The sequence below is a fragment of the Manacus candei genome, unplaced genomic scaffold (genome assembly GCF_025592945.1).
Source record: "Manacus candei isolate 608988 ecotype Guabito, Panama unplaced genomic scaffold, ASM2559294v1 h1tg000005l, whole genome shotgun sequence".
NCBI lineage: Eukaryota > Metazoa > Chordata > Aves > Passeriformes > Pipridae > Manacus > Manacus candei.
Window position 1 is genome coordinate 10,228,648 of NW_026138053.1, and position 19,432 is coordinate 10,248,079.

The 19,432-nt window shown below is 48.2% G+C and overlaps 1 protein-coding gene across 1 annotated transcript; it reads left to right on the forward strand.

Moving 5' to 3' along the window:
* Window positions 1–1,840: 1,840 nt before the first annotated feature.
* IL12RB2 (interleukin 12 receptor subunit beta 2) lies at window positions 1,841–18,609 on the forward strand. The gene is made up of 16 exons (XM_051798737.1): window positions 1,841–2,212; window positions 5,400–5,465; window positions 6,500–6,823; window positions 7,264–7,378; window positions 7,594–7,769; window positions 7,968–8,107; window positions 8,814–8,958; window positions 10,667–10,749; window positions 13,049–13,265; window positions 13,873–14,073; window positions 15,125–15,226; window positions 15,305–15,460; window positions 15,945–16,082; window positions 16,774–16,861; window positions 17,489–17,588; window positions 17,855–18,609. Exons 2-16 carry the CDS (start codon window positions 5,408–5,410, stop codon window positions 18,380–18,382), a joined length of 2,571 nt encoding a protein of 856 aa, XP_051654697.1. The 5' UTR covers window positions 1,841–2,212; window positions 5,400–5,407; the 3' UTR covers window positions 18,383–18,609.
* Window positions 18,610–19,432: the final 823 nt, after the last annotated feature.

The window sequence follows — 19,432 nt, forward strand, 5'->3', positions numbered from 1 at the left end:
GCTACAAAGGTGATCTAGTACAGGGGATTTCATGATTGCTGCTTACCAACCCAATCAAGCCTTTCCTGAACAGAGAGGGATTAATCTTGCCACAAGAATATTAGAAAAACCCAGTATTCTTAACCTCAAAAGGACCCAGGTGTTGATGCATCTTGTGCATAATCTGTATGATTTCCTAGAGGGTGTGATTTCCACACTCTCCCTGTGGATCAAGCCTTCCTTGGCTTTCTTATGTGCAAGAGGAGACAGAACAATTACCTTTACCAAACTAAGTGACTCATTTCATCCTGCTGGATGAAGGCCAATTCAATGAGAGTCACTGGCACACAGAGCAGATGGAAAACTAACAGAACCAGAGCAGAGGGGACCTGCAGTACTGAAAACAGACACCCCTGCACTGAGTTATTGCTCATTCTGCTGCTGCAGCTGTAACTTAACAGTGCTGGGGGCTGGGTGCCACAACTCCACTGTCCAGGCTCCAAGGAACCAAATACCTGAGCAGCTCAAAGTCATTAACATGAGAAGGAAGCTATAGACCTGTTGGAGTGAGTTCAGAGGAGGACACGGAGCTGCTCCAAGGACCTGAGCACCTCTGCTCTGGAGACAGGCTGGGAGAGCTGGGGGGGTTCATCTGGAGAAGAGAAGGCTCCAGGGACAACTTAGAGCCCTTCCAGTCCCTAAAGGGGGAGCCTAAAGAGAGCTGGAGAGGGACTTTGGACCAGGGCCTGCAGGGACAGGCCAAGGGGAATGGCTTCCCACTGCCAGAGGGCAGGTTTAGGTGGGATATTGAGAAGGAGTTTTTGACTGTGAGGGTGGTGAGGCCCTGGCAGAGGTTTCCCAGAGAAACTGTGGCTGCTCCATCTGTGGAAGTGTCCAAGGTAGCACTGGGCTTGGAGCAACCTGGTCTGGTGGAAGGTGTCTCTGCCCATGGCAGAGGTGGAACTGGATGGGCTTTAAGGTCCCTTCCACCCAAGCAAGTCTGTGATTCTGTAATTCTCAACAAGCCCTCTCAGCTCTTACATTTACATGCCTCTTGGTGTCTGCTCAATTCACGTACAAGTTCACCCCGTGCAGTCACTGCAGACCAGCAGGGCTGGGGCTGGTGGAGCTCAGCCAGCACAGCTTCCCCTGAGCTCTCTGAGGTGACACTGCAACCACCAGTGTCCTCTTGCTTTGTCCTCCCCCCATATGCAGCTTCTGTGCCTCACACACGGCTCCCTCTGCCACTGCCATCACCCAACAGCACCAAATATCACACCCTTCTGTCAGGGTGCTTTCCCCGGCTCCGCTTTCAGACTCACAGACACCCCCTCCCCCTAGAGAACGGATTACTCTGTACTTTCCTTGACATCACCCCATGCCAGGGGCACCAGGGAGGGTGGTACAGCATCTTCAGGGCACCAGCAGCTCCATTGGCAGCAGGACCTTGGACTCTGGTTCCCTTTGGCTGTGGTGAGTACCACATGCTCAGCAGAAGTCAATGAAGAAAGAATTGTAGGAAGAAGCAGAATTTGGTGCTAAAAAATAAGAGAAAGGGAAAAGGAAAAAAGGAAAGGGAAAAACGGAAAAGGAGAAAGCAAAAAAAAAAAAACGGAAGAAGAAAAAAATAAGAAAGAAAAAGGAAAAAATAAAAAAGATAAAGACAACAAATAAAAAAGAAGAAGAGAGGAAACGGAAAAAGAAGAGAAAGGAAAAGATATAAAATATAAAATAAAGGGGGAAAGGTAAATTACAAAAGAAAATTAAAAAGGCTTAAGTACAAAAGAAAGGAAAAAAGGTAAAACAAAATCAGAAAGCAGAAAGAGAAGAAAAATAAAATAAGAAAAAATAGAAGAAAGAAATAAAAAAGGAAGCAACTTCATTTTATAGAGGGTAATGGACTGGGGATTTTTGGTTTAGCTGCCTCTCACTAAAACACAAAACTCACCTGGACCATCTGATCAGCATCTTCCCTTAAATATATCCTGGATGAGTGAGACAGCCCCATTCCACTGCTCCCAGCTGAGCTCAGGGTGCGAAGAGTGATGGAGAAATCAACACACGGGACCTCAGCAAGAAACACGGATTAGATTCCGTATAACTCCTATTGGTGTCCTGGTTTAAAATCAGCTGAATCCTGGTCTGGCCGCGTGGAGCTGGAGCTGTGCTGGGAAGGGCTCTGTGAAAAGGCAAAGTGTAACGTGAACTGATGAAGGCAGAGGAGAAAGAAGAGGTAAAAGAATATGTTGATATTTGGGATTTTGTGGGGTTCTGGCTCACCCAGCTCACTCTTGGCATGTTAATGATATGATGGCAGCTCTGGAAAGGAGCACAAATGTTGCTCCACGCTTTGGGAGGAGGAGAAGCAGATGGAGGCTCAAAGGCAGAATTTGAGACTCTTGGAAGCTGCAAATGTTGTTCTCCCCCTGCCCCTTCATTTCAACAGCTGCCCCTGAAATACCTATGCTGTGGTTCCAGGTAGGAAAATGTGATTGTAATCAGTGAGGAAAACTGAGTTGATGTTAAGAGAAGGAACAATAGCAATAAGATACTCACTCATTGAAAGCTCTCTTAAACATAGTGGCAGGTTGTGGGAGTGCTGAGAAAAATGAGAGAAAGCAAAAATCCTGTTAAAGAGAAGATAAAAATCAGTGTGGGTGCATCTCTGGACAAGCCCCTTGCTCCTATCAAGGGAGGTTGGAATTTCTTTTCTTTTCTTTCTTTTCTTTTCTTTTCTTTTCTTTTCTTTTCTTTTCTTTTCTTTCTTTTCTTTTCTTTTCTTTTCTTTTCTTTTCTTTTCTTTTCTTTTCTTTTCTTTTCTTTTCTTTTCTTTTCTTTTCTTTTCTTTTCTTTTCTTTTCTTTTCTTTTCTTTTCTTTTCTTTTCTCTTGCCCTGCTTTCCCCTTTTCCCCCCGCCTTTCCCCTCCTGTCCCGTTCCCGGATCCCTGGGCGGGGGCGGGTCGGGCCATTCCGTGCCCTCCGCGCACACGCGGGATCCGCCGCGCCGGGAGCGGCCGCGGGGCTGGGGGTGAGTAACCCCCGCTCGGGGGGCGGGGGGGCTGTGGGACGGGCATCCCCGAGGGTACCGAGGGTGGGGATCACTCCTGAGGAGCGGTATCCCGCTTCGGGCAGCAGTATAGCGGCGCGCTGGGAAAGGTGACATCCCGCGAATGGATGCCCCGGGATGCTGCTGCCTCGGGATGCTGCTGCCCCGGGATACTCCCTGCCTCGGGATACCCACTGCCCCGAGATGCTGTTGCTGCAGGGTGCTGCTGGCTCGGGATGCTCCCTGCCTCGGAATACTCCCTGCCGCGGGATGTTCACTGTCCTGGGATGCTGCTGCGCTGGGATGCTCCTTTTCCCGGGGATTATGTTGCACTGGGATACTCTCTGCCCCGGGATTCTGCTGCCCCGGCATGTTCACTGCCCTGGGATGCTGCTGCCCTGGGATATTCCTGCCCCGGGAAGCTGCTGCGCCAGGATGGCGTTGTGCTGGGGCACTCACTTTCCCGGTGATACTCCCTGCCCCGGGATGCTGCTTCCCTGGGATGTTCACTGCTCTGGGGTGCCGCTGCGCTTTGCTTTCTCGCGGGGATGCTGCTGCACCGGGATGATTCCCTGTCCCGGGATGCTGCTGTCCAGGGATGCTCCTACCCGGGGATGCTGCCCATCTGGGCACACCACCTGCCCTGGAATGCTCACTATCCCAGGATACCTCCTGCAGTCTAGGATAGAGCTGCCTGAGGAGCGCAGAGCCCATCCTCTAGGAGCAACTCTGTCCCTTTCCTTCATCCCAAGAGGTCTGATTAAATTCCTCGCTCTCGGTAGCTTTGGGAAGAGCCACCAGCCCTAGGCGAGATGTTCCCAAGGCTGTGGGATGACCCGGGTGCCACTGTCCTCAAAGGGCCTGGGAAGCCAGGACAGCCGGGGGGGGGAGTTTCCCTAAAATGCAGCCAGTGATAGTTGTCAGTTATAGCTGGGGCACAAACAGTGGTTTTTTCTGGGTGAAATACAACACCACAAAATGTTCCTGTTTCCACTGGTTGTTCCTGTGAGTTCTTAGAACACACAATGAGCTTTGCATGGAGCTTTTTTTAGGGAGAGGTGGGGACAAGGGCGTAAAAGGTTGGTTCAAGGCCAACTCCCAGGCTGTTGTGCTTCACAACTGGTTTCATTTCAGAGCTCAGGGGCTGTAGTTACAGCTTGTGTCACTGTGGCACATCCACGGGGTCACAGACTGTGTGGCCCTGGTGCTTTCAGCTGAGATTTCAAAGATAAGAGCACAAAGAGGCACCACCTCAACCCCCACAGACTTCTCATGTACTTCCTTCCACCTTTACTCCAGGACAATGTCCTTTGTATTTCTGTACTCTAGGTGTAGCAATAGCAATTTTTCTCATTGCTGTGGAATATGGGTTTTTTCCTCTTAATTTTTTCCCCATATATCTCTATCCTGAGCTTAAGGTTGTTTCTAGTTCATTTCTCATCATTCACTCAATCATGGTTTACGTCTCACACTTCCCCAACCAAACCACTGATTAAATTATTTGAAGCCAGACTGTTTTTGCCTGTTGACTCAAATATTTTGGGTAGTTTTGCTGTCAGAAGAAGCTGTCTGAAGGGTGTTTACACAGTCACCAGGCAATTTCAGTTTATTGGAAGGCAGAGCATTTACTTGAAGAACCTTGGGGTGCTGTGTTTGCTCATCCTGGCAGTTACTAATCATCTACAGAAGGCACCACATGAAGAGGCTTTGGGGAAGCTGAGGCACTGCAGCAAGGCTGAAAGTTACAGCCTGAGGAACATCTGGATTTAGTTTAAAAACATTATTTATAAAACCTGGCTTATTGCCACAATATGCATTTTGGCAAATCTTATGTATTTTACATTCAATTTGAGTATTGGATCATTTAAAAACCATCCATTTCATTATCTAAAAACAACCTGAAATAACCATTTTTGTTGTTTTTGTATTAATATTCACATGGCAAAGACTATACTGTGCATGGAAATGCCCCTGGCATGAAAATCAGCCAAGATTTAAAGTAGTAATACTGGGATAAAACTACTTTCAAGCAGTTTGTTTCTGGTATGGCATCAGGTGCTTGTTGTGTATTCACTTCTGAAGTATCCAATGTATTCCCACTGCTTCTATAGTTCTGCAGGTGAAGGATAAAAAAGGGAATATTTGTTAATGCTTGTTGTAAAAAGTATTTGAAAATACTGAGCTCGGTTCAGGTTGAGCTTGAATAATTTGTGTGAAACATTTGTGTTCAGAACTTCCTGCATTGTGTCCATTAGAAAGGTCTCCTGAAATGAGCATTTGGGATTTTCTGAAGTTGTAAATCAATAAAACATGAAGATCTGTAAATTATATCCCCACTCTTTAAGAACTGTTAACGGGAAGTCATTTCTCTATAGGCAGCAAAATGCCATTTGCATGGATCGTGCCCTCAGCAATTTGGCTGGTGATGCACTTCACAGCAGGTAAGATAAATTTTTTTCCCTTCAGAAAAATGGTCACTTTAAAAGAAGCACCCAGGCTAAATAGGATGGGTTTTTTCAGCTTCTGTGTGGAGTGCTAGTGAACATCTTCCTTATTGGAGAGCAAAGAGTTGCTAATTAGTTATGCAGGGAGGTTATTAAGTTTATTTCAAGGTAGAACTGTTGGTTACATGAGAAAACAGTTCCACAATGAGCTCCACTGAGACTGGCAGAGCTCATGAACAGGGAGAAATGGTACTCCAGCACTTTCACAGAACCATAGAATGGTTTGGGATGGAAGGGACTTTAAACATCATCCAGTTCCACCCCTGCCATGGGCAGGGACACCTTCCACTAGACCAGGTTGCTCCAAGCCCCATCCAACCTGGCCTTGGACACTTCCAGGGATGGGGCAGCCACAGCTTCTCTGGGCAACCTCTGCCAGGGCCTCACCACCCCCACAGCCAACAATTCCTTCCCAATATCCCACCTAAGCCTGCCCTCTGGCAGTGGGAAGCCATTCCCCTTTGTCCTGTCCCTGCAGGCCCTGGTCCAAAGTCCCTCTCCAGTTCTCTTTAGGCTCCCCCTTTAGGCACTGGAAGGGCTCTAAGTTGTCCCTGGAGCTTTCTCTTCTCCAGGTGAACACCCCCAGCTCTCCCAGCCTGTCTCCAGAGCAGAGGGGCTCCAGCCTTTGGAGCACCTCCATGGCCCCTCTTGACTTGCTCCAGCAGCTTCACATCCTTCCTGTGCTGCCTGCCACAACTTTCCTGACACAGAGACACATTCTTAACCCAAAATGAAACAAGAGTTCTGGTAGATTTTCCCTGGGGTCGTGCTGGTTCATTGGTGACTGATTGTGATCCCGTGGTTGCTGATCCCAGTTAATCAGACTGGGCACAGCAACATCCCACAGGTTACCATGCAGAGGCAGGAATTCTTGGATAAGACATTTGGGGAAACTCTTCCTTGAGCAAAATATGTTGTGGAAGACAAGGGATGGATTCCTGTGAAACTTTTGTTTTCCGATTCTGTTGCAGAAGCCTGCAGGAAAGGGATCATGACTTCCAGCAAAGCTCCCCGTGGCACTGAGGAAATCTGTGATAAAGGCAGAATGACGGCCAACACTGCCAGTGCCATCCAGCCTGGGACCAACGTCACCCTGTCCTGCTACCTGGGAGACTTGCAGACACCTAAGTGCAGGATAGGGATTTTCCTTAACAACTCTGAGCAAGCTAAAAATTCTGGCCGTTCAGTAAGCAAAACATTTCCAGTCAATACCTATGGCAGACACACCTTCACATGCAAAACGATTTGTGGAGGAAGGAAAAAACTCATTTGTGGAATCGATATCAAGTGTGGAAGTAAGCAGCATTGATTATTAATTATTCCTGGTTCTCAAACCTTTCCTGTGGAACCTCTGAGCCACATGGTAGAGACTGGCAGTGAGTGCCCTTGTCCAGGACAGGTGTTGTCTTAGAGGGGCTCTTTGTATTTAAAATATCCCTGGCTAGAACTGTGCAACTCTGTTATTCCTGAAGGGAGAGATGCTAAATCAAACTGCCCACTCAGAGCAAATAACATCCTCTCTCCCAAGCATTTCCTAAAATGTTTCGTAACATCTTTAAGGAAGAAACATTGAAAGCCAGGCTGGACAGAGCTCTGAGCAACCTGGGCTGGGTGATGTCCCTGCCCATGGCAGGGGGTTGGACTGAATGCCTTTTAGAGGTCCAACCCAAACCAGTCTGTGATGTTAAGACTATATCTGTTTAAGATCTAAGATGCTAAGAAATATGTGTTTAAGATCCTCCAGATGAGCCAGGAAATGTGTCATGCATCCAGATGGGAACAGACAGCCACCCCGTCTGCACCTGGGATAAGGGAAGGCTCACATACCTTGACACCACGTATGTGATACAGTGAGTAATGTGGGGATATAGATGCTTCAACACCTCTAATTACATCTTGGAGCAGTTCAAACCCCTTTTCTGGTCATGCACCACAGCAGGTTGGCCCCAGCTGGGTTCAGAAGGTAAAGAGGGAATGCCAAGACACCCCTTTGGAATGGGATCCATGTCCCCACACACCCAGGTCTACAGAAGAGCAATAACCAAACATCTTCCTTCTGTTCCAGGCTCTCAAATGGGACACATGACTTGTGCTTTTCAGAAGAAAGTCTGAATAAGACATTTGGCTTGCTGGCTCTGAGAAAGTTGAATTTTGACTCCAATTACACGGTTGTGGTTTCTGCCTCCAATAAGTTGGGAAGTGCTTCTTCACAGCCATTCACCTTCACATTAATAGACATAGGTAAAGCAGGACCTTCCACCTCTCAGTCAGCCCTAGCCCTTTGGGAAGACCGGAGACATTCTGAGCACTTTCTTTTTTAAACCTCTTGGGAAGATCCTCCATCCAGCCTAAACTAATAACTCTGTGTTCCATCCAACCCCCATTCCAAGTTGTGTTGTGTTTCTGAGCATCCTCTGCTTCTTTCTGTTTTGCTACCAGTGAAGCCACATCCTCCTGACTTTTTAATGGAATTTGACAGTTCTTCTGCGACCAACTGCACTCTTTTTTGGCACAATGAAGCACAAGCACAGCACTGCAGGCTGAGATACCGTCCCCTCACCCGGCACTCCTGGAGCACGGTAATTGTCTCTGGGATAAAGGAAGTTATGGACTTGCTGGAGAAGAGAAGGCCTTAGGGAGAGACCTTAGAGCCCCTTCCAGTGCCTAAAGGGGGAGCCTAAAGAGAGCTGGAGAGGGACTTTGGACCAGGGCCTGCAGGGACAGGACAAAGGGGAATGGCTTCCCACTGCCTGAGGGCGGGCTTAGGTGGGATATTGGGAAGGAATTGTTGGCTGTGATGGTGGTGAGGCCCTGGCAGAGGTTGCCCAGAGAAGCTGTGGCTGCCCCATCCCTGGAAGTGTCCAAGGCCAGGTTGGACAGGGCTTGGAGCAACCTGGAATAGTGAAATGTGTCCCTGCCCATGGCAGGGGGTGGAACTGGGCTTTAAGCTCCCTCTCAACCCAAACCAGTCTGGGATTCTGGGATTCTACAAAGTCTTTGCTCTTATTTTAAGTGGCAAAAGAAACCTATTGCTAGAAGTTGAGTCAAATCACACAAACAGAGATTTTGCTATTGTCACATAATTAAATGAGGGGATTTTCAGATGAAGCCCTGCGAGCCTGATGATTCATTGCATCATTCTTTGAGTTATTACAGCCACCTCAAATCAGGGTTTCCCTGTTGTTTTTTAAAGCTTCACATGGACACTTGTGATTCAGCTGCCACCGCCTTCAACCTCTGTCTCCTCGTGAGTTTAATATTACATGTTCTTCATCTCCATTAAAGGTTGAAATCTTCAGCAGTGAACAATACCACCTTCATGGGCTGGAGCCTGACACAGTCTATGAGTTCCAAGTCAGCTGTAAAATTCACCCCGAGCGAGGGCTGTGGAGCGACTGGAAAATGAACCAAACCCGGACTCCGGAAGCAGGTAACACAAACCTACACTAAACCTGCACTAAACCTGTGCCTAACAGTTGCATTCAATGGGTAACTTCAGCTAATGAAGTCAAACTGCTGCTGGTTCATTTGTGGAGACACTGTGGATCCAGACCCGGACCAAGAGAGAAGTAGCTCCTGTAAGAGAATTGCTTTTTTAATGAACAAAGATGAAGCTGTCTGAGTTTCTTGCAAAACAGGAATTTCAAGAGTTCACTGAGAAGAGCTGAAGGATAAAGGGGTTGGAATAAAATGATTTTTAAGGTCTTTTCCAGGCCAAACGATTCTGTGATTCTCTGATCTCCTACTTGGCTTTGGTTGCTCTTTTTTGTGAATTACTACAAGCCCTCCAGGCTTGGGCTGTTATTACTCATCCCATTTACCACTGTGAGAGCACCAGTTTCTGTAAGAAGCATTGATTGATGCAGGAGATGTGAACTTTTCCTTCCCTCCCCCACCTTCCTCTCAACAGTTTTCTCCACTTCTTGTTGCACCCTGACGTTTGTGGTCATCACCCCTCTCCCCAGCCCTGCTGCACAATGAGAATGAGAATGTTTTTAGCTGATCAAGGAACACTTTGTGTCACCAGATGAGGTGACTGTGAGGGGAGGTTGCAGACTAGAAGCTCTGGTACATCATGTTTAGTCCTTGTTGAAGGAACTGAAGTTTTATGCATGAACTGACTTGTTGCAAATCCAGAATTACACCTTTTCAACGGGATGTTCCTTTTCCTGTTCCTTTTAGCTGACCTGCCACGAAAGCTGCCTTATGCAAGCCCTGTTCATTAGTGAGCATATCTTTTTCTTTCCAGCCAATTCACGCGGTTCATGAACTTTCAGATCCAGTCTGGAGGCCAGCAGATGCAATCCCATATCCTACTTTTTCTGCTCCCTTCTGAGGGAGCTCACCCCTTCCTCCCTCACTCACAGCCGGTGAGCTCTGGTTTTATTTCTGCTGTTGCTCCTGCTTCTTGTTTCTGTTCCAGTCACTATTTGCAGCTAATACAGGACAAACTGCTCCAAACATCACTGACATGGAGGGGTTTTGTGTCTTTGAATACAGCAAAGAGCAGGCAGCCCTGTCCTTGCTGGGTTCTCCATCAGCTGCCTCCTGCTCTGACTGTTAGCAGCAATTAATATTTGAATTTGATGAGTTTATGTTGGTCAGGGACCCTGAGGAACCAAGCTCTGTCACATCAGCTTTCTTGACACGTGTATCTCTGGTTCTGAATTTTTGGAGCTCATTCACCAGCCAGAACTTAGCTTTAAAGACAATTATTGCCTAGAGCCAAACAGCAAAATTCTACAGATCCCACAAACCCCATCATCCTGTTGTTCCAGGATTGATTTAGCCAACCCCAAGGACCTTAATAAGCCTCAGATTTTGCAAAGACAAGAGATAACACTGTCCATTTGATGTGTGGGTTTCCTTGGGAGCCATTCCAGTTATCAAGGGCAGAATAAAGTCATCAGAAGAGCAGAACTCCCTCCCTGGTTTATGACTTGTTTTCCTCACGATACCCATCCTCAATGAGCTGAACTCAAGAGCAAACATGAACTATCACATATTGCATCATTTCAGGGACATTTTAAAACTGAAATTTTCATTTTCTCAGGGTTTTTACCCCCTTTACCTACTCGTTGTCTTCTTTGCTTCAAACCATGGCCACTCATGCTGCTCACCTTTTCCTTCCACCCCAGAGCCGACCGGGATCCTGGATGTCTGGTACCGGCAGGAGCAGGACCTGGGCTCTCAGCAGCAGAACATCTCACTCTTTTGGAAGGTAAGTTAAGTGAAACCTAAGCAGAGGCAGCAATAACCAGCAAGGTTAAAGGGCAAACCAGTTTATGTGGTTCTGGGAAAGGACTGAACCCTGTGAGAGCACAAGGCCAGGGCCAGGGCCATGGACCAAGGCTCACCTCCCCTGGGAGGAGATTCAGCAACACTTTTCTACCTACAATTTCTTAGAATGTCAGGATGATTTGGATTGAACAGGATCTCGGACATCCAACCATCTTGTTCCAAACCCCCTGCCATGGGCAGGGACACCTTCCACTAGCCCAGGTTGCTCCAAGCCCCATCCAACCTGGCCTTGAACACTTCCAGGGATGGAGCAGCCACAGCTTCTCTGGGCAACCTGTGCCAGGGCCTCACCACCCTCACAGCAAAGAATTCCTTCCCAATATCCCACCTAAGCCTGCCCTCTGGCAGTGGGAAGCCATTCCCCCTTGTCCTGTCCCTGCAGGCTCTGGTCCAAAGTCCCTCTCCAGCTCTCTTTAGGCTCCCCCTTTAGGCACTGGAAGGGGCTCTAAGTTGTCCCTGGAGTCTTCTCTTCTCCAGATGAATAATGGACAACCTCATAGACTTCCTAATTTGTTTTCTAATGAGTATCTCCCTCTCCTCATTCTCCATCTTGTTGTTGTTTTCCATGGTTGCCATATGTGGTCAGGACAGGAGCTCAGGGGGGGCAGGTGGACACCATGGCTCATGTTCTCATATGCACTCACCTTGGGTGTCTGCTGCCTTCAGAGCTATTTCAGCTCTGCTTTGTTTATATGAATCACAGAATCATTTAGATGGAAAAGCCCTCTCAGACCATTGAATCCAACTGTCCCTCCACCACTGCCCAGGCCACCACTGACCCATGTCCCTAAAAGAAGAGCAGAGCAATGAAAAATGGAGGAGGCTGAAAGGGCAATTTTTTATAACAACCCCTTAAAAGGACTGAACTCCCCAAAATCTAAGAGCTGGATATAGTTTAGGCAGTGGCAGGGGTCCCGTAGGGTCACTGCTGTGTGGAGGGATGGGGTCGGAGATGTTGTTGTACAGCAGGAAGAGGAGCTTTCTCCACAGGTGTAGAACCACACAAACAAGGGTTTCTAATACTAAAGCTGCAGATCTGAAGCTGGACAGAGTGAAAAAAGCTGGGGTATCTTCCCCCCACACCAACAAGCACCAGGCTAAAAGTGAAAGCAGAAACTCTCATGTGATTCTGTGACCCCAGACGTTGTGGCTTTAACTTGAAGACCTTTATCTTGCAGCACTTTCTTTATCAGAACTGACTTCCTGCAGCATCATTCATAAAACGAGGCAATGAACTGCCTCTACAGTTTTCACAAAAGCTACAAAGCAAAAGGTTGAAAGTACAACATCCTACCAAGAAATGTGCTCCTCTTTTCAGACAAATACCCAAAAAAGGGCTGCAAATTTAATTTCAGCAGTTCCTCAGAGTGGTTCCAGTGCTGTGTCTGTCCTGAGCCACTGCCAAAGCACTTGTAACACTACCTTTTCCTATTTTTGAAAGTGCTTTGTTTTGTTATGACAAAATTCAGCCAAACAAATGAATTCACATTATAGAAACATCAGGAAACTGTGAAACTGAGACTACAACTGCAGATACCCAGAGGGGAGGAAAAACCAGCGTGAGGTGTTAATGGGATAGCACAGACTGTCAGAGATGTGTTCTAAGTGTTTCAATTTAAATAGTTTTTTATCATGGCTTTAGGTAAAATCCATATTTTCCACCTAAATCAAAAATAGCTCATTTAAAAAAATTCAGGTGCAGTTAATACTCTTTTTTTTCAACCCTTGGGAAAAACTTGGCTTGAACTCAGCCTCAGGACAGGAGAGGGATAAGTGTTTCACCATCTCCAGCTCTGCTGCTGCTGGGAAAATCAGCAGCTCACAGCAAAAGTGCTTCACTAAACTGGAATTAAACGGGAAAAATTAATCGTGGGATGGTTTGGGTTGAGAGGAAGCTTAAAGATCACCCAGTCCCACCCCTGCCATGGGCAGGGACACCTTCCACTATCCCAGGTTGCTCCAAGCCTCGTCTACCTCGCCTTGAACACTTCCAGGGATGGGGCAGCCACAGCTTCTCTGGGAATTCAATCCCAGCCCCTCACCACCCTCACTGGGAAGAATTCCTTCCAATAATCCCATCTATCCCTGCCCTCTGGCAGTGGGAAGCCATTCCCCCTTGTCCTGTCCCTCCAGGCTCTTATCCAAAGCCCCTCTCCAGCTTTCCCAGCTGACAGCATTTTTTCCAGAAGAAGACAGTAACAAATGTACTTTCCTCACAGGCTCTGAGCAAGTCAGAGGCAGGAGGAAGAATCCTGGGGTACAGAGTGACCTTTGAAGCCCTGGACCATCGGAACCTCCCCCCAGAATCCCACCAAACCACCCACACCAGCTACTCCAAAGTCACACCAAGGGGGGACTACAGGATCACAGTCACTGCTCAGAACTCTCGGGGCAGGTCCCCCCCTGCATCCATCCTGACCAACCTGGGCATCCAGGGTAAGGCTTCTGCTGAGTCTGGATCACTGGGAAAAACACCAGTGCTCTGTTGTGCCACACACTGTGGATCTGTTCTGGTCGCACCACCTCGTGCCCATCAATGTCCACTTCAATGGATCTTCAGGCATCTACAGATCCCGTTTTCCCTGAGGTCTCCCTGGAGCCTTCTCTTATCCAGGCAAACACTCCCAGCTCACCCAGCCTGGCTCCAGAGCAGAGGGGCTCCAGCACCAAGAGCATCTCTGTGGCCTCCTCTGGACTTGCTCCAGCAGCTCCACATCCTACCTTATGGCTCCAGCATAGCAGTGGGATTTGGGGATGTGCTGTGACATCATCTTCTCAGGGTTTGGGGATGGCACAGCCAAGCAGTACTGTGGGTGTTCAATCCAATCTGCTAAACCATGAGACAAGAAAAGAATGTGACTGTTCCTATCAGCATAAACCTTACTCTCCCATAATGACATTTTCTTTCAATTATAGTTTATTTTTATGCTCCACATGGTGCCAGACTGGACAAGACACAATAAAACATATCTTAAAACTTAATGGTTCCACTTGAGGTTACAGCAAGTTTGTGCTGACAGTGTCTTTTTGTTTGGTGTTTAAGATCTACCACCTCCTCAGCAAGTCTCTGCCATGGCCATGGGGAACAGCAGCATCCTGGTCAGCTGGAAACCACCCCTCAGATCTGCTGTGCCCATCAGTGGGTACGTGGTGGAGTGGGCAGAGACAGGGAGGAACCCACACCTGGAGCCCCATCACACCTGGGCAAAGCTTCCTGCATCCAACCTGTCCACAGTGATAGCAGGTAAATATACCCCAAGGTTGGATACAACCAAAGTACCAGTTTATTTTGGAAATATTTTAAGGAACAAGTCAGATTGGAATTTTGCCTCCAAGGCCAGGTTGGATGGGGCTTGGAGCAACCTGGTCTAGTGGAAGGTGTCCCTGCCTGTGGCGGGGGGTGGAATGACATGAGCTTTAAGGTCCCTTCCAAACCAAAGAGTCTGTGATTCCATCATTATTACTAATTCAGCATAAGAAATTATGGCATTGAAAGCTTTTTGTATAGGAGAGAAAACAACTGGTGGCTGCCCTGGGCTGAGCTCTGCAACTGCTCTCAGCTGAGCTTTGTATCTGAAAGTAAAATGTCTCTGAAAAACCAATCTCTCCAATATGAAACAAGCCAGATAGAGGTACCAGAGATCAAAGGCCTAAGAAAATGTTATTTCCTTTCTACTAATTTTGGTTACTAACCCCAAGCAGCACAATGTGTCAGTGCTCTGCACAGTGATAGCCGTGAAGTTACAACAGAGGTGATTGTGAGAACCCTCGTTAGTCTTCCCTATCCTCTGTCCTGGTGCTGTGTCTCTATCCTCTCATATCCCTGCTCCAAATGAGCTGGAAAAAGCAGCATATTCCATAGAAACCCAGACAGGTTTGGGTTGCAAGGAACCTTAAAGCCCATCTCATTCCACCCTCTGTCATGGGCAGGGACACCTTCCACTAGACCAGGTTGCTCCAAGCCCTGTTCAACCTGGCCTTGGACACTTCCTGGGATGGGGCAGCCACAGCTTCTCTGGGCAACCTGTGCCAGGGCCTCACCACCCTCACAGGAGAGAGTTTCTCCCTAATCTCCAGTCTAATCCTTCCCTCTGGTAGTGGGAAGCCACTAATTTTCAGTTTAATGTCCAGTAAGGCTCTGCCTAGATCACAGAGAAGGTTTCTTTCCCTTCTTTATGAAAGACCTATAAATAATCAGAGGATCCATCTCAGATTTAAGCAGCTGATGCAGACACTTTGGCCAGTAGTGCAAATACTATAAAAGGTAACTATCCACTTTTAATTCCTTTATCTAGAGCACATCAAAGATAACATGTGCTACCAGATCCGTGTGTTTGCTCTCTACCAGGACAGAGCTGGACAGGCAGTGTCAGTCAGAGGATACTCCACAGCACAAGGTAAATCACAGTAATGATCTTCCAGATGTTTTCAAGCTCCTTAAGCTCAGCTTTCAAAGCCAGTCCTATGTCTTGCAGCCCCATCAGCTGGGCCCCAGATGTTCACAATCCCGCGGGCCACCGGCGTCTTGGTGTCATGGGAGGAAATCCCTGTTCCCCAGCAGAGGGGCTGCATCACAGGGTACCACGTGTACCTGCAGACCAAGGACAGCCAGGGAGACCCCCAGGTCTATGGTGGGTGTCTGGGAGCTGGAAATGCTTCTCCTACTCCCATTTAATTACTGAAGGTTTCTAGTGGGATCATTCCAAGCTCCTTTGAGTGTGGAACTATCAGATTTCTTTCTGCTTCTTCCTCTTCTTCTTCCTCTTCCTCCTCTTATTATTCCTATTCCTCATCCTCACCTTATTCCTCTTCTTCTTCTTCTTCTTCTTTTTCTTCTTCCTCTTCCTCCTATTGTTCATCTTCTTCATTTTATTTCTCTTCTTCCTCTTCTTTTTCGTCCTCTTTTTCTTCTTCTGCTTCTTCTTTTTCCTCTTTTTCCTCCATTCCTTGCTCTTCTTCTTCCTCCACCTCTTCTTCTTGCTCTTTCCTCTTCTTCATCCTCCTCCTCTTCTTCCTCCTCATTTTTCCTTGACTTCATTCAGAACTTCATTCCAGCTGAACACAGTAAAACCCTGGTGCAGGTGCTTCATGTCCTTCTCCCCCTTTTCCCCGCAGCCATTCCCAGTGGGACGGCCCCGGGGTCCCTGTACATCCCGGACCTGCAGCCAGGGGAGCTCTACGACCTGTGGGTGACAGGGTCCACTGCGGCCGGGGAGGGGCCCCCGGGCAACAGCGACCGGCTCCGCCTGGAAAGTAATGACACTGTGCCGGGGTGGGGCCAGGAGGGTCCTGGTAATGCTTTTCTTGCTCCTCTTTAATTACCAAAGGTCTCCAGGAGACCTCTTTATATTCTTCAAATGCTGAATATTTCTAATTTCAGCTAATTTTAAGATGTAGCATTTCTTTCTTTGCCTTCAGGCTCCCAGTTCTGTACCTAGATATTTTCTTGGAGTCGAAGGGTGGTTTATTCATAGAATCACAGAACAGTCTGGGTTGGGAGGGACCTTAAAGTCCATTCCTTGCCACCCCCTGCCATGAGCAGGGACACCTTCCACTAGACCAGGTTGCTCCAAGCTCCCTCTAACCTGGCCTTGGACACTTCCAGGGATGGGGAAATCCCTCTCCACATTGTGGGAGCAGGGCTGCTCTGGAGGCAGACTTCTCCCATTAACTGGGGGACAAATCCAGGGCGGTGACCAGGAAAGGAAATTAAAGAAAACAGGGCACCTTAAAAGAAAAAGGCTTCCTGGTATAAAATCTGGATTTGAGACAATTACATTTTAAGCAGACAGCGCAAGGGCAGTAAAAAAAAAACCATGCTGGTATGTTTTGTGAGTGCAAACACCAGTCAGGCCATGACTTCTTATCGACCAACTTGAACTAGTGTATTTAAATTTTTTAATTCTTTTTGATGAAGCTGAATGAAGGGTGCTCTGTATTTCAGGTGCCAGGGGCTGGGTGACTCTGGTGCTCACCTGCAGCTTCTTCATCTTCTCAGCCTGTGTTTGTTCTGTGCCTCCAGTAAGAAAAACGTGAGTGGATCCATTTGTTAAATAAAAGAATAAAACTGGAATAGTTATTAGAAGGGATTAACCCAAACTGGTTTGGGTTGGAAGGGATCTTAAAGCTCATCCAGTCCCACCCCCTGCCATGGGCAGGGACACCTTCCACTCAACCAGGTTGCTCTAAGCCCATCCAACCTGGCCTTGGACACTTCCTGGGATGGGGCAGCCACAACTCCTCTGGGCAACCTGTGCCAGTGCATTGTAATCATCTTCTTCCTAATAACAAATCTAAATTGATCCTCTTTTAATTTAATACCATTCTTATTCGTCCTATGGGATGGTCATGTCCTCTCAGGACACCTGGGAAACAGTGAGGGTTGTTTGGAATGCAGGTTTCAGAGCACATAATAAAAACACCCACTGAGATTATAATATGGCAGTAGTTCACAGATATTGTGAGTTTTTAGCCCAGATCTTAAGGTCTGCTTCCATCAAAACCAAACTGAAGGGGTACAAGCCTTGGGAATTAACCCCACCCAGCTGGAGGCAGATCCATGATCACACCAAGCTCCTGGGTTAATCCCATCCCAAGGAGCACATGGGTGCTGCAGGTATCCCTGTTCATGCCTTTAATTGCATTTCTCCCCCCTGCAGGTTCCACTCGCTCCTCTCTGTGCTCCTGCCACAGTGGCAGAACAAAGCCATTCCCGACCCAGCTAACGCCACGTGGGCCAAAAGCTTCATGGTTACCAAGGTAAATTACAGGGGGTTTGCATTCTAATCCCACGACCTTCAAAAAAACCAGCGACTGGAGCCATGCAAGCCAGTAATCTCCTCAAGCAGCAAATCCAGCAATCTCTGGCAGTGGATAATCCCCATGCTCGTGCTAGACCAGAGGAAGTGCTGAGCAAATTAGATTCAAGAAGAATGCAGAGATCTTTGGTTTTAGCAGGATGAGCTGCTGTGGGGAGGGATGTCTCAGGATATTCACCACAGAATTAATTCCATGTCCCTCCACAGGCAGAGCTGAGCTCATCCTCTATCCTGTTCCTGCCCAGCACCATCGGCTTTGAAGAGCCTGAACCAACCCCCGTGGAGGAAGCTTTCATGCAGCCTGATCCCCCGGACCCTGGGGACAAGCTGCTGGTGGGCAGCGCTGGCAGCAGGAGGCATGGGGACTGGACACAGGAGAGCTCAAGTTCGGAGCCGGGGGAGGAGCAGCAGCTCCCTGAGCTGTACCAGAGGCTGGTGGTGGAAGCGATGGAGCACCTGCAGCCTGTGCCCGAGTACATCACCAACCCCGGCCCCACTGACCTGCCCCCACCTCCAGACACCACCAGGGACCACCCCATGGACCTGCCCGAGTACATCACCAGCCCCAGCCCCACAGACCTGCCCCTGCCCGCAGACACTCCCATGGACCACCCCGAGCTCGAGTGCCACCTGCTGTCCATCTTCCCAACCACCTTTTTGGCACCCACCCTCTGCTGTGAAGGGAATCTCACTTTGGACAGAGTGAAGCTCAACTGTAGCTCCTTCACAAGGTAGGTGGGGGGTGGGTGATGGGAGCCTGGCCTGGTGTTTTGCACTTTATGAAGCATTTCAGTGTGGACAGACAGACCAGTCACTTGTACATGACACCTGTAGGTGACACAAACCCCGACCCACAAACCTTTCCAAGTCATACCTCGCTGTTCAACGTGGCATCTCTTCATCCACAGCACTCAGGCACAGCTTGGGATGGCAGAGCTGGCTTGGGGAGAGGATCATTAATTACTCGGGTTGCCTTGTGCCCTGTCCCACTGCCTGGTCACGAATGGCCCAGCCTGGCTGGGTCCACCCCAGGAATCAGAGCTGTGCTTAACATCATTTCAACCCAGAAAGAGCAAGTGGACTACAAGACAGAGGGATGAAAGAGCTCAGCATCCAGCCGAGCAGGACGTGGGCTGCAGCCCTTGCTCCTTCGCTGGCACAAAATCCGAGCTCCCAGTGACACCAGTCCCATGGGGGCACTGAGGGACACGGCTGGGACTTCCTGGCTCAGTTCAGAAAAGGAGAATTCCTCCCCAGAAACAAAAGCAGCAGGCAGCACGTGTACTCAGCCAAATGGACTGTCAAGAGGAATTATAATCATTTATTGAAGTATTCTAATTACAGGTTTGAAGTGTGTTACACATTTAATGACTTTGTTTATGAGATGTGTGTGTATATAAATAAAATGTTGGAAATCTGAAATTGGTTTCCTGTTGTTTTCTCTGGTCAAGCTCCAGGGCTATGCTGCAGCTTTACACAGAACAAGGTGTCTTTAAAAACAAAAATAAAGCCAAAACATTGCTGCTACAGATGTAGTCCAGGTCTGAACTTACCTGGAGCACCCTCCTCTTCCTCCCCAGGCTCAGGTGGCCACTCTCCATCCACTGACAGCTACACAAGCAGTGGCAAAACTGCTGACGAAACCCTTCTGTGACACCACCATCCCAGAACACCTCCATGGACAGCCATTATCCCACCTGGCAGGAACAGCAAAGGTCTCCTGGCAGAGCTGTGACAGAGATGCACCTGCACCACGAGGTTGATACAGCAAGGCTGGGGCTCTCC

Bases quoted from the DNA above. Each gene is read 5' to 3' on its own strand.
- IL12RB2 (XM_051798737.1), top strand. From the start codon at position 5,408: ATGCCATTTGCATGGATCGTGCCCTCAGCAATTTGGCTGGTGATGCAC. The intron at 5,466-6,499 runs GTAAGATAAATT...ATTCTGTTGCAG, and splicing joins GGTGATGCACTTCACAGCAG to AAGCCTGCAGGAAAGGGATC. The intron at 17,589-17,854 runs GTAAATTACAGG...GTCCCTCCACAG, and splicing joins AAAGCTTCATGGTTACCAAG to GCAGAGCTGAGCTCATCCTC.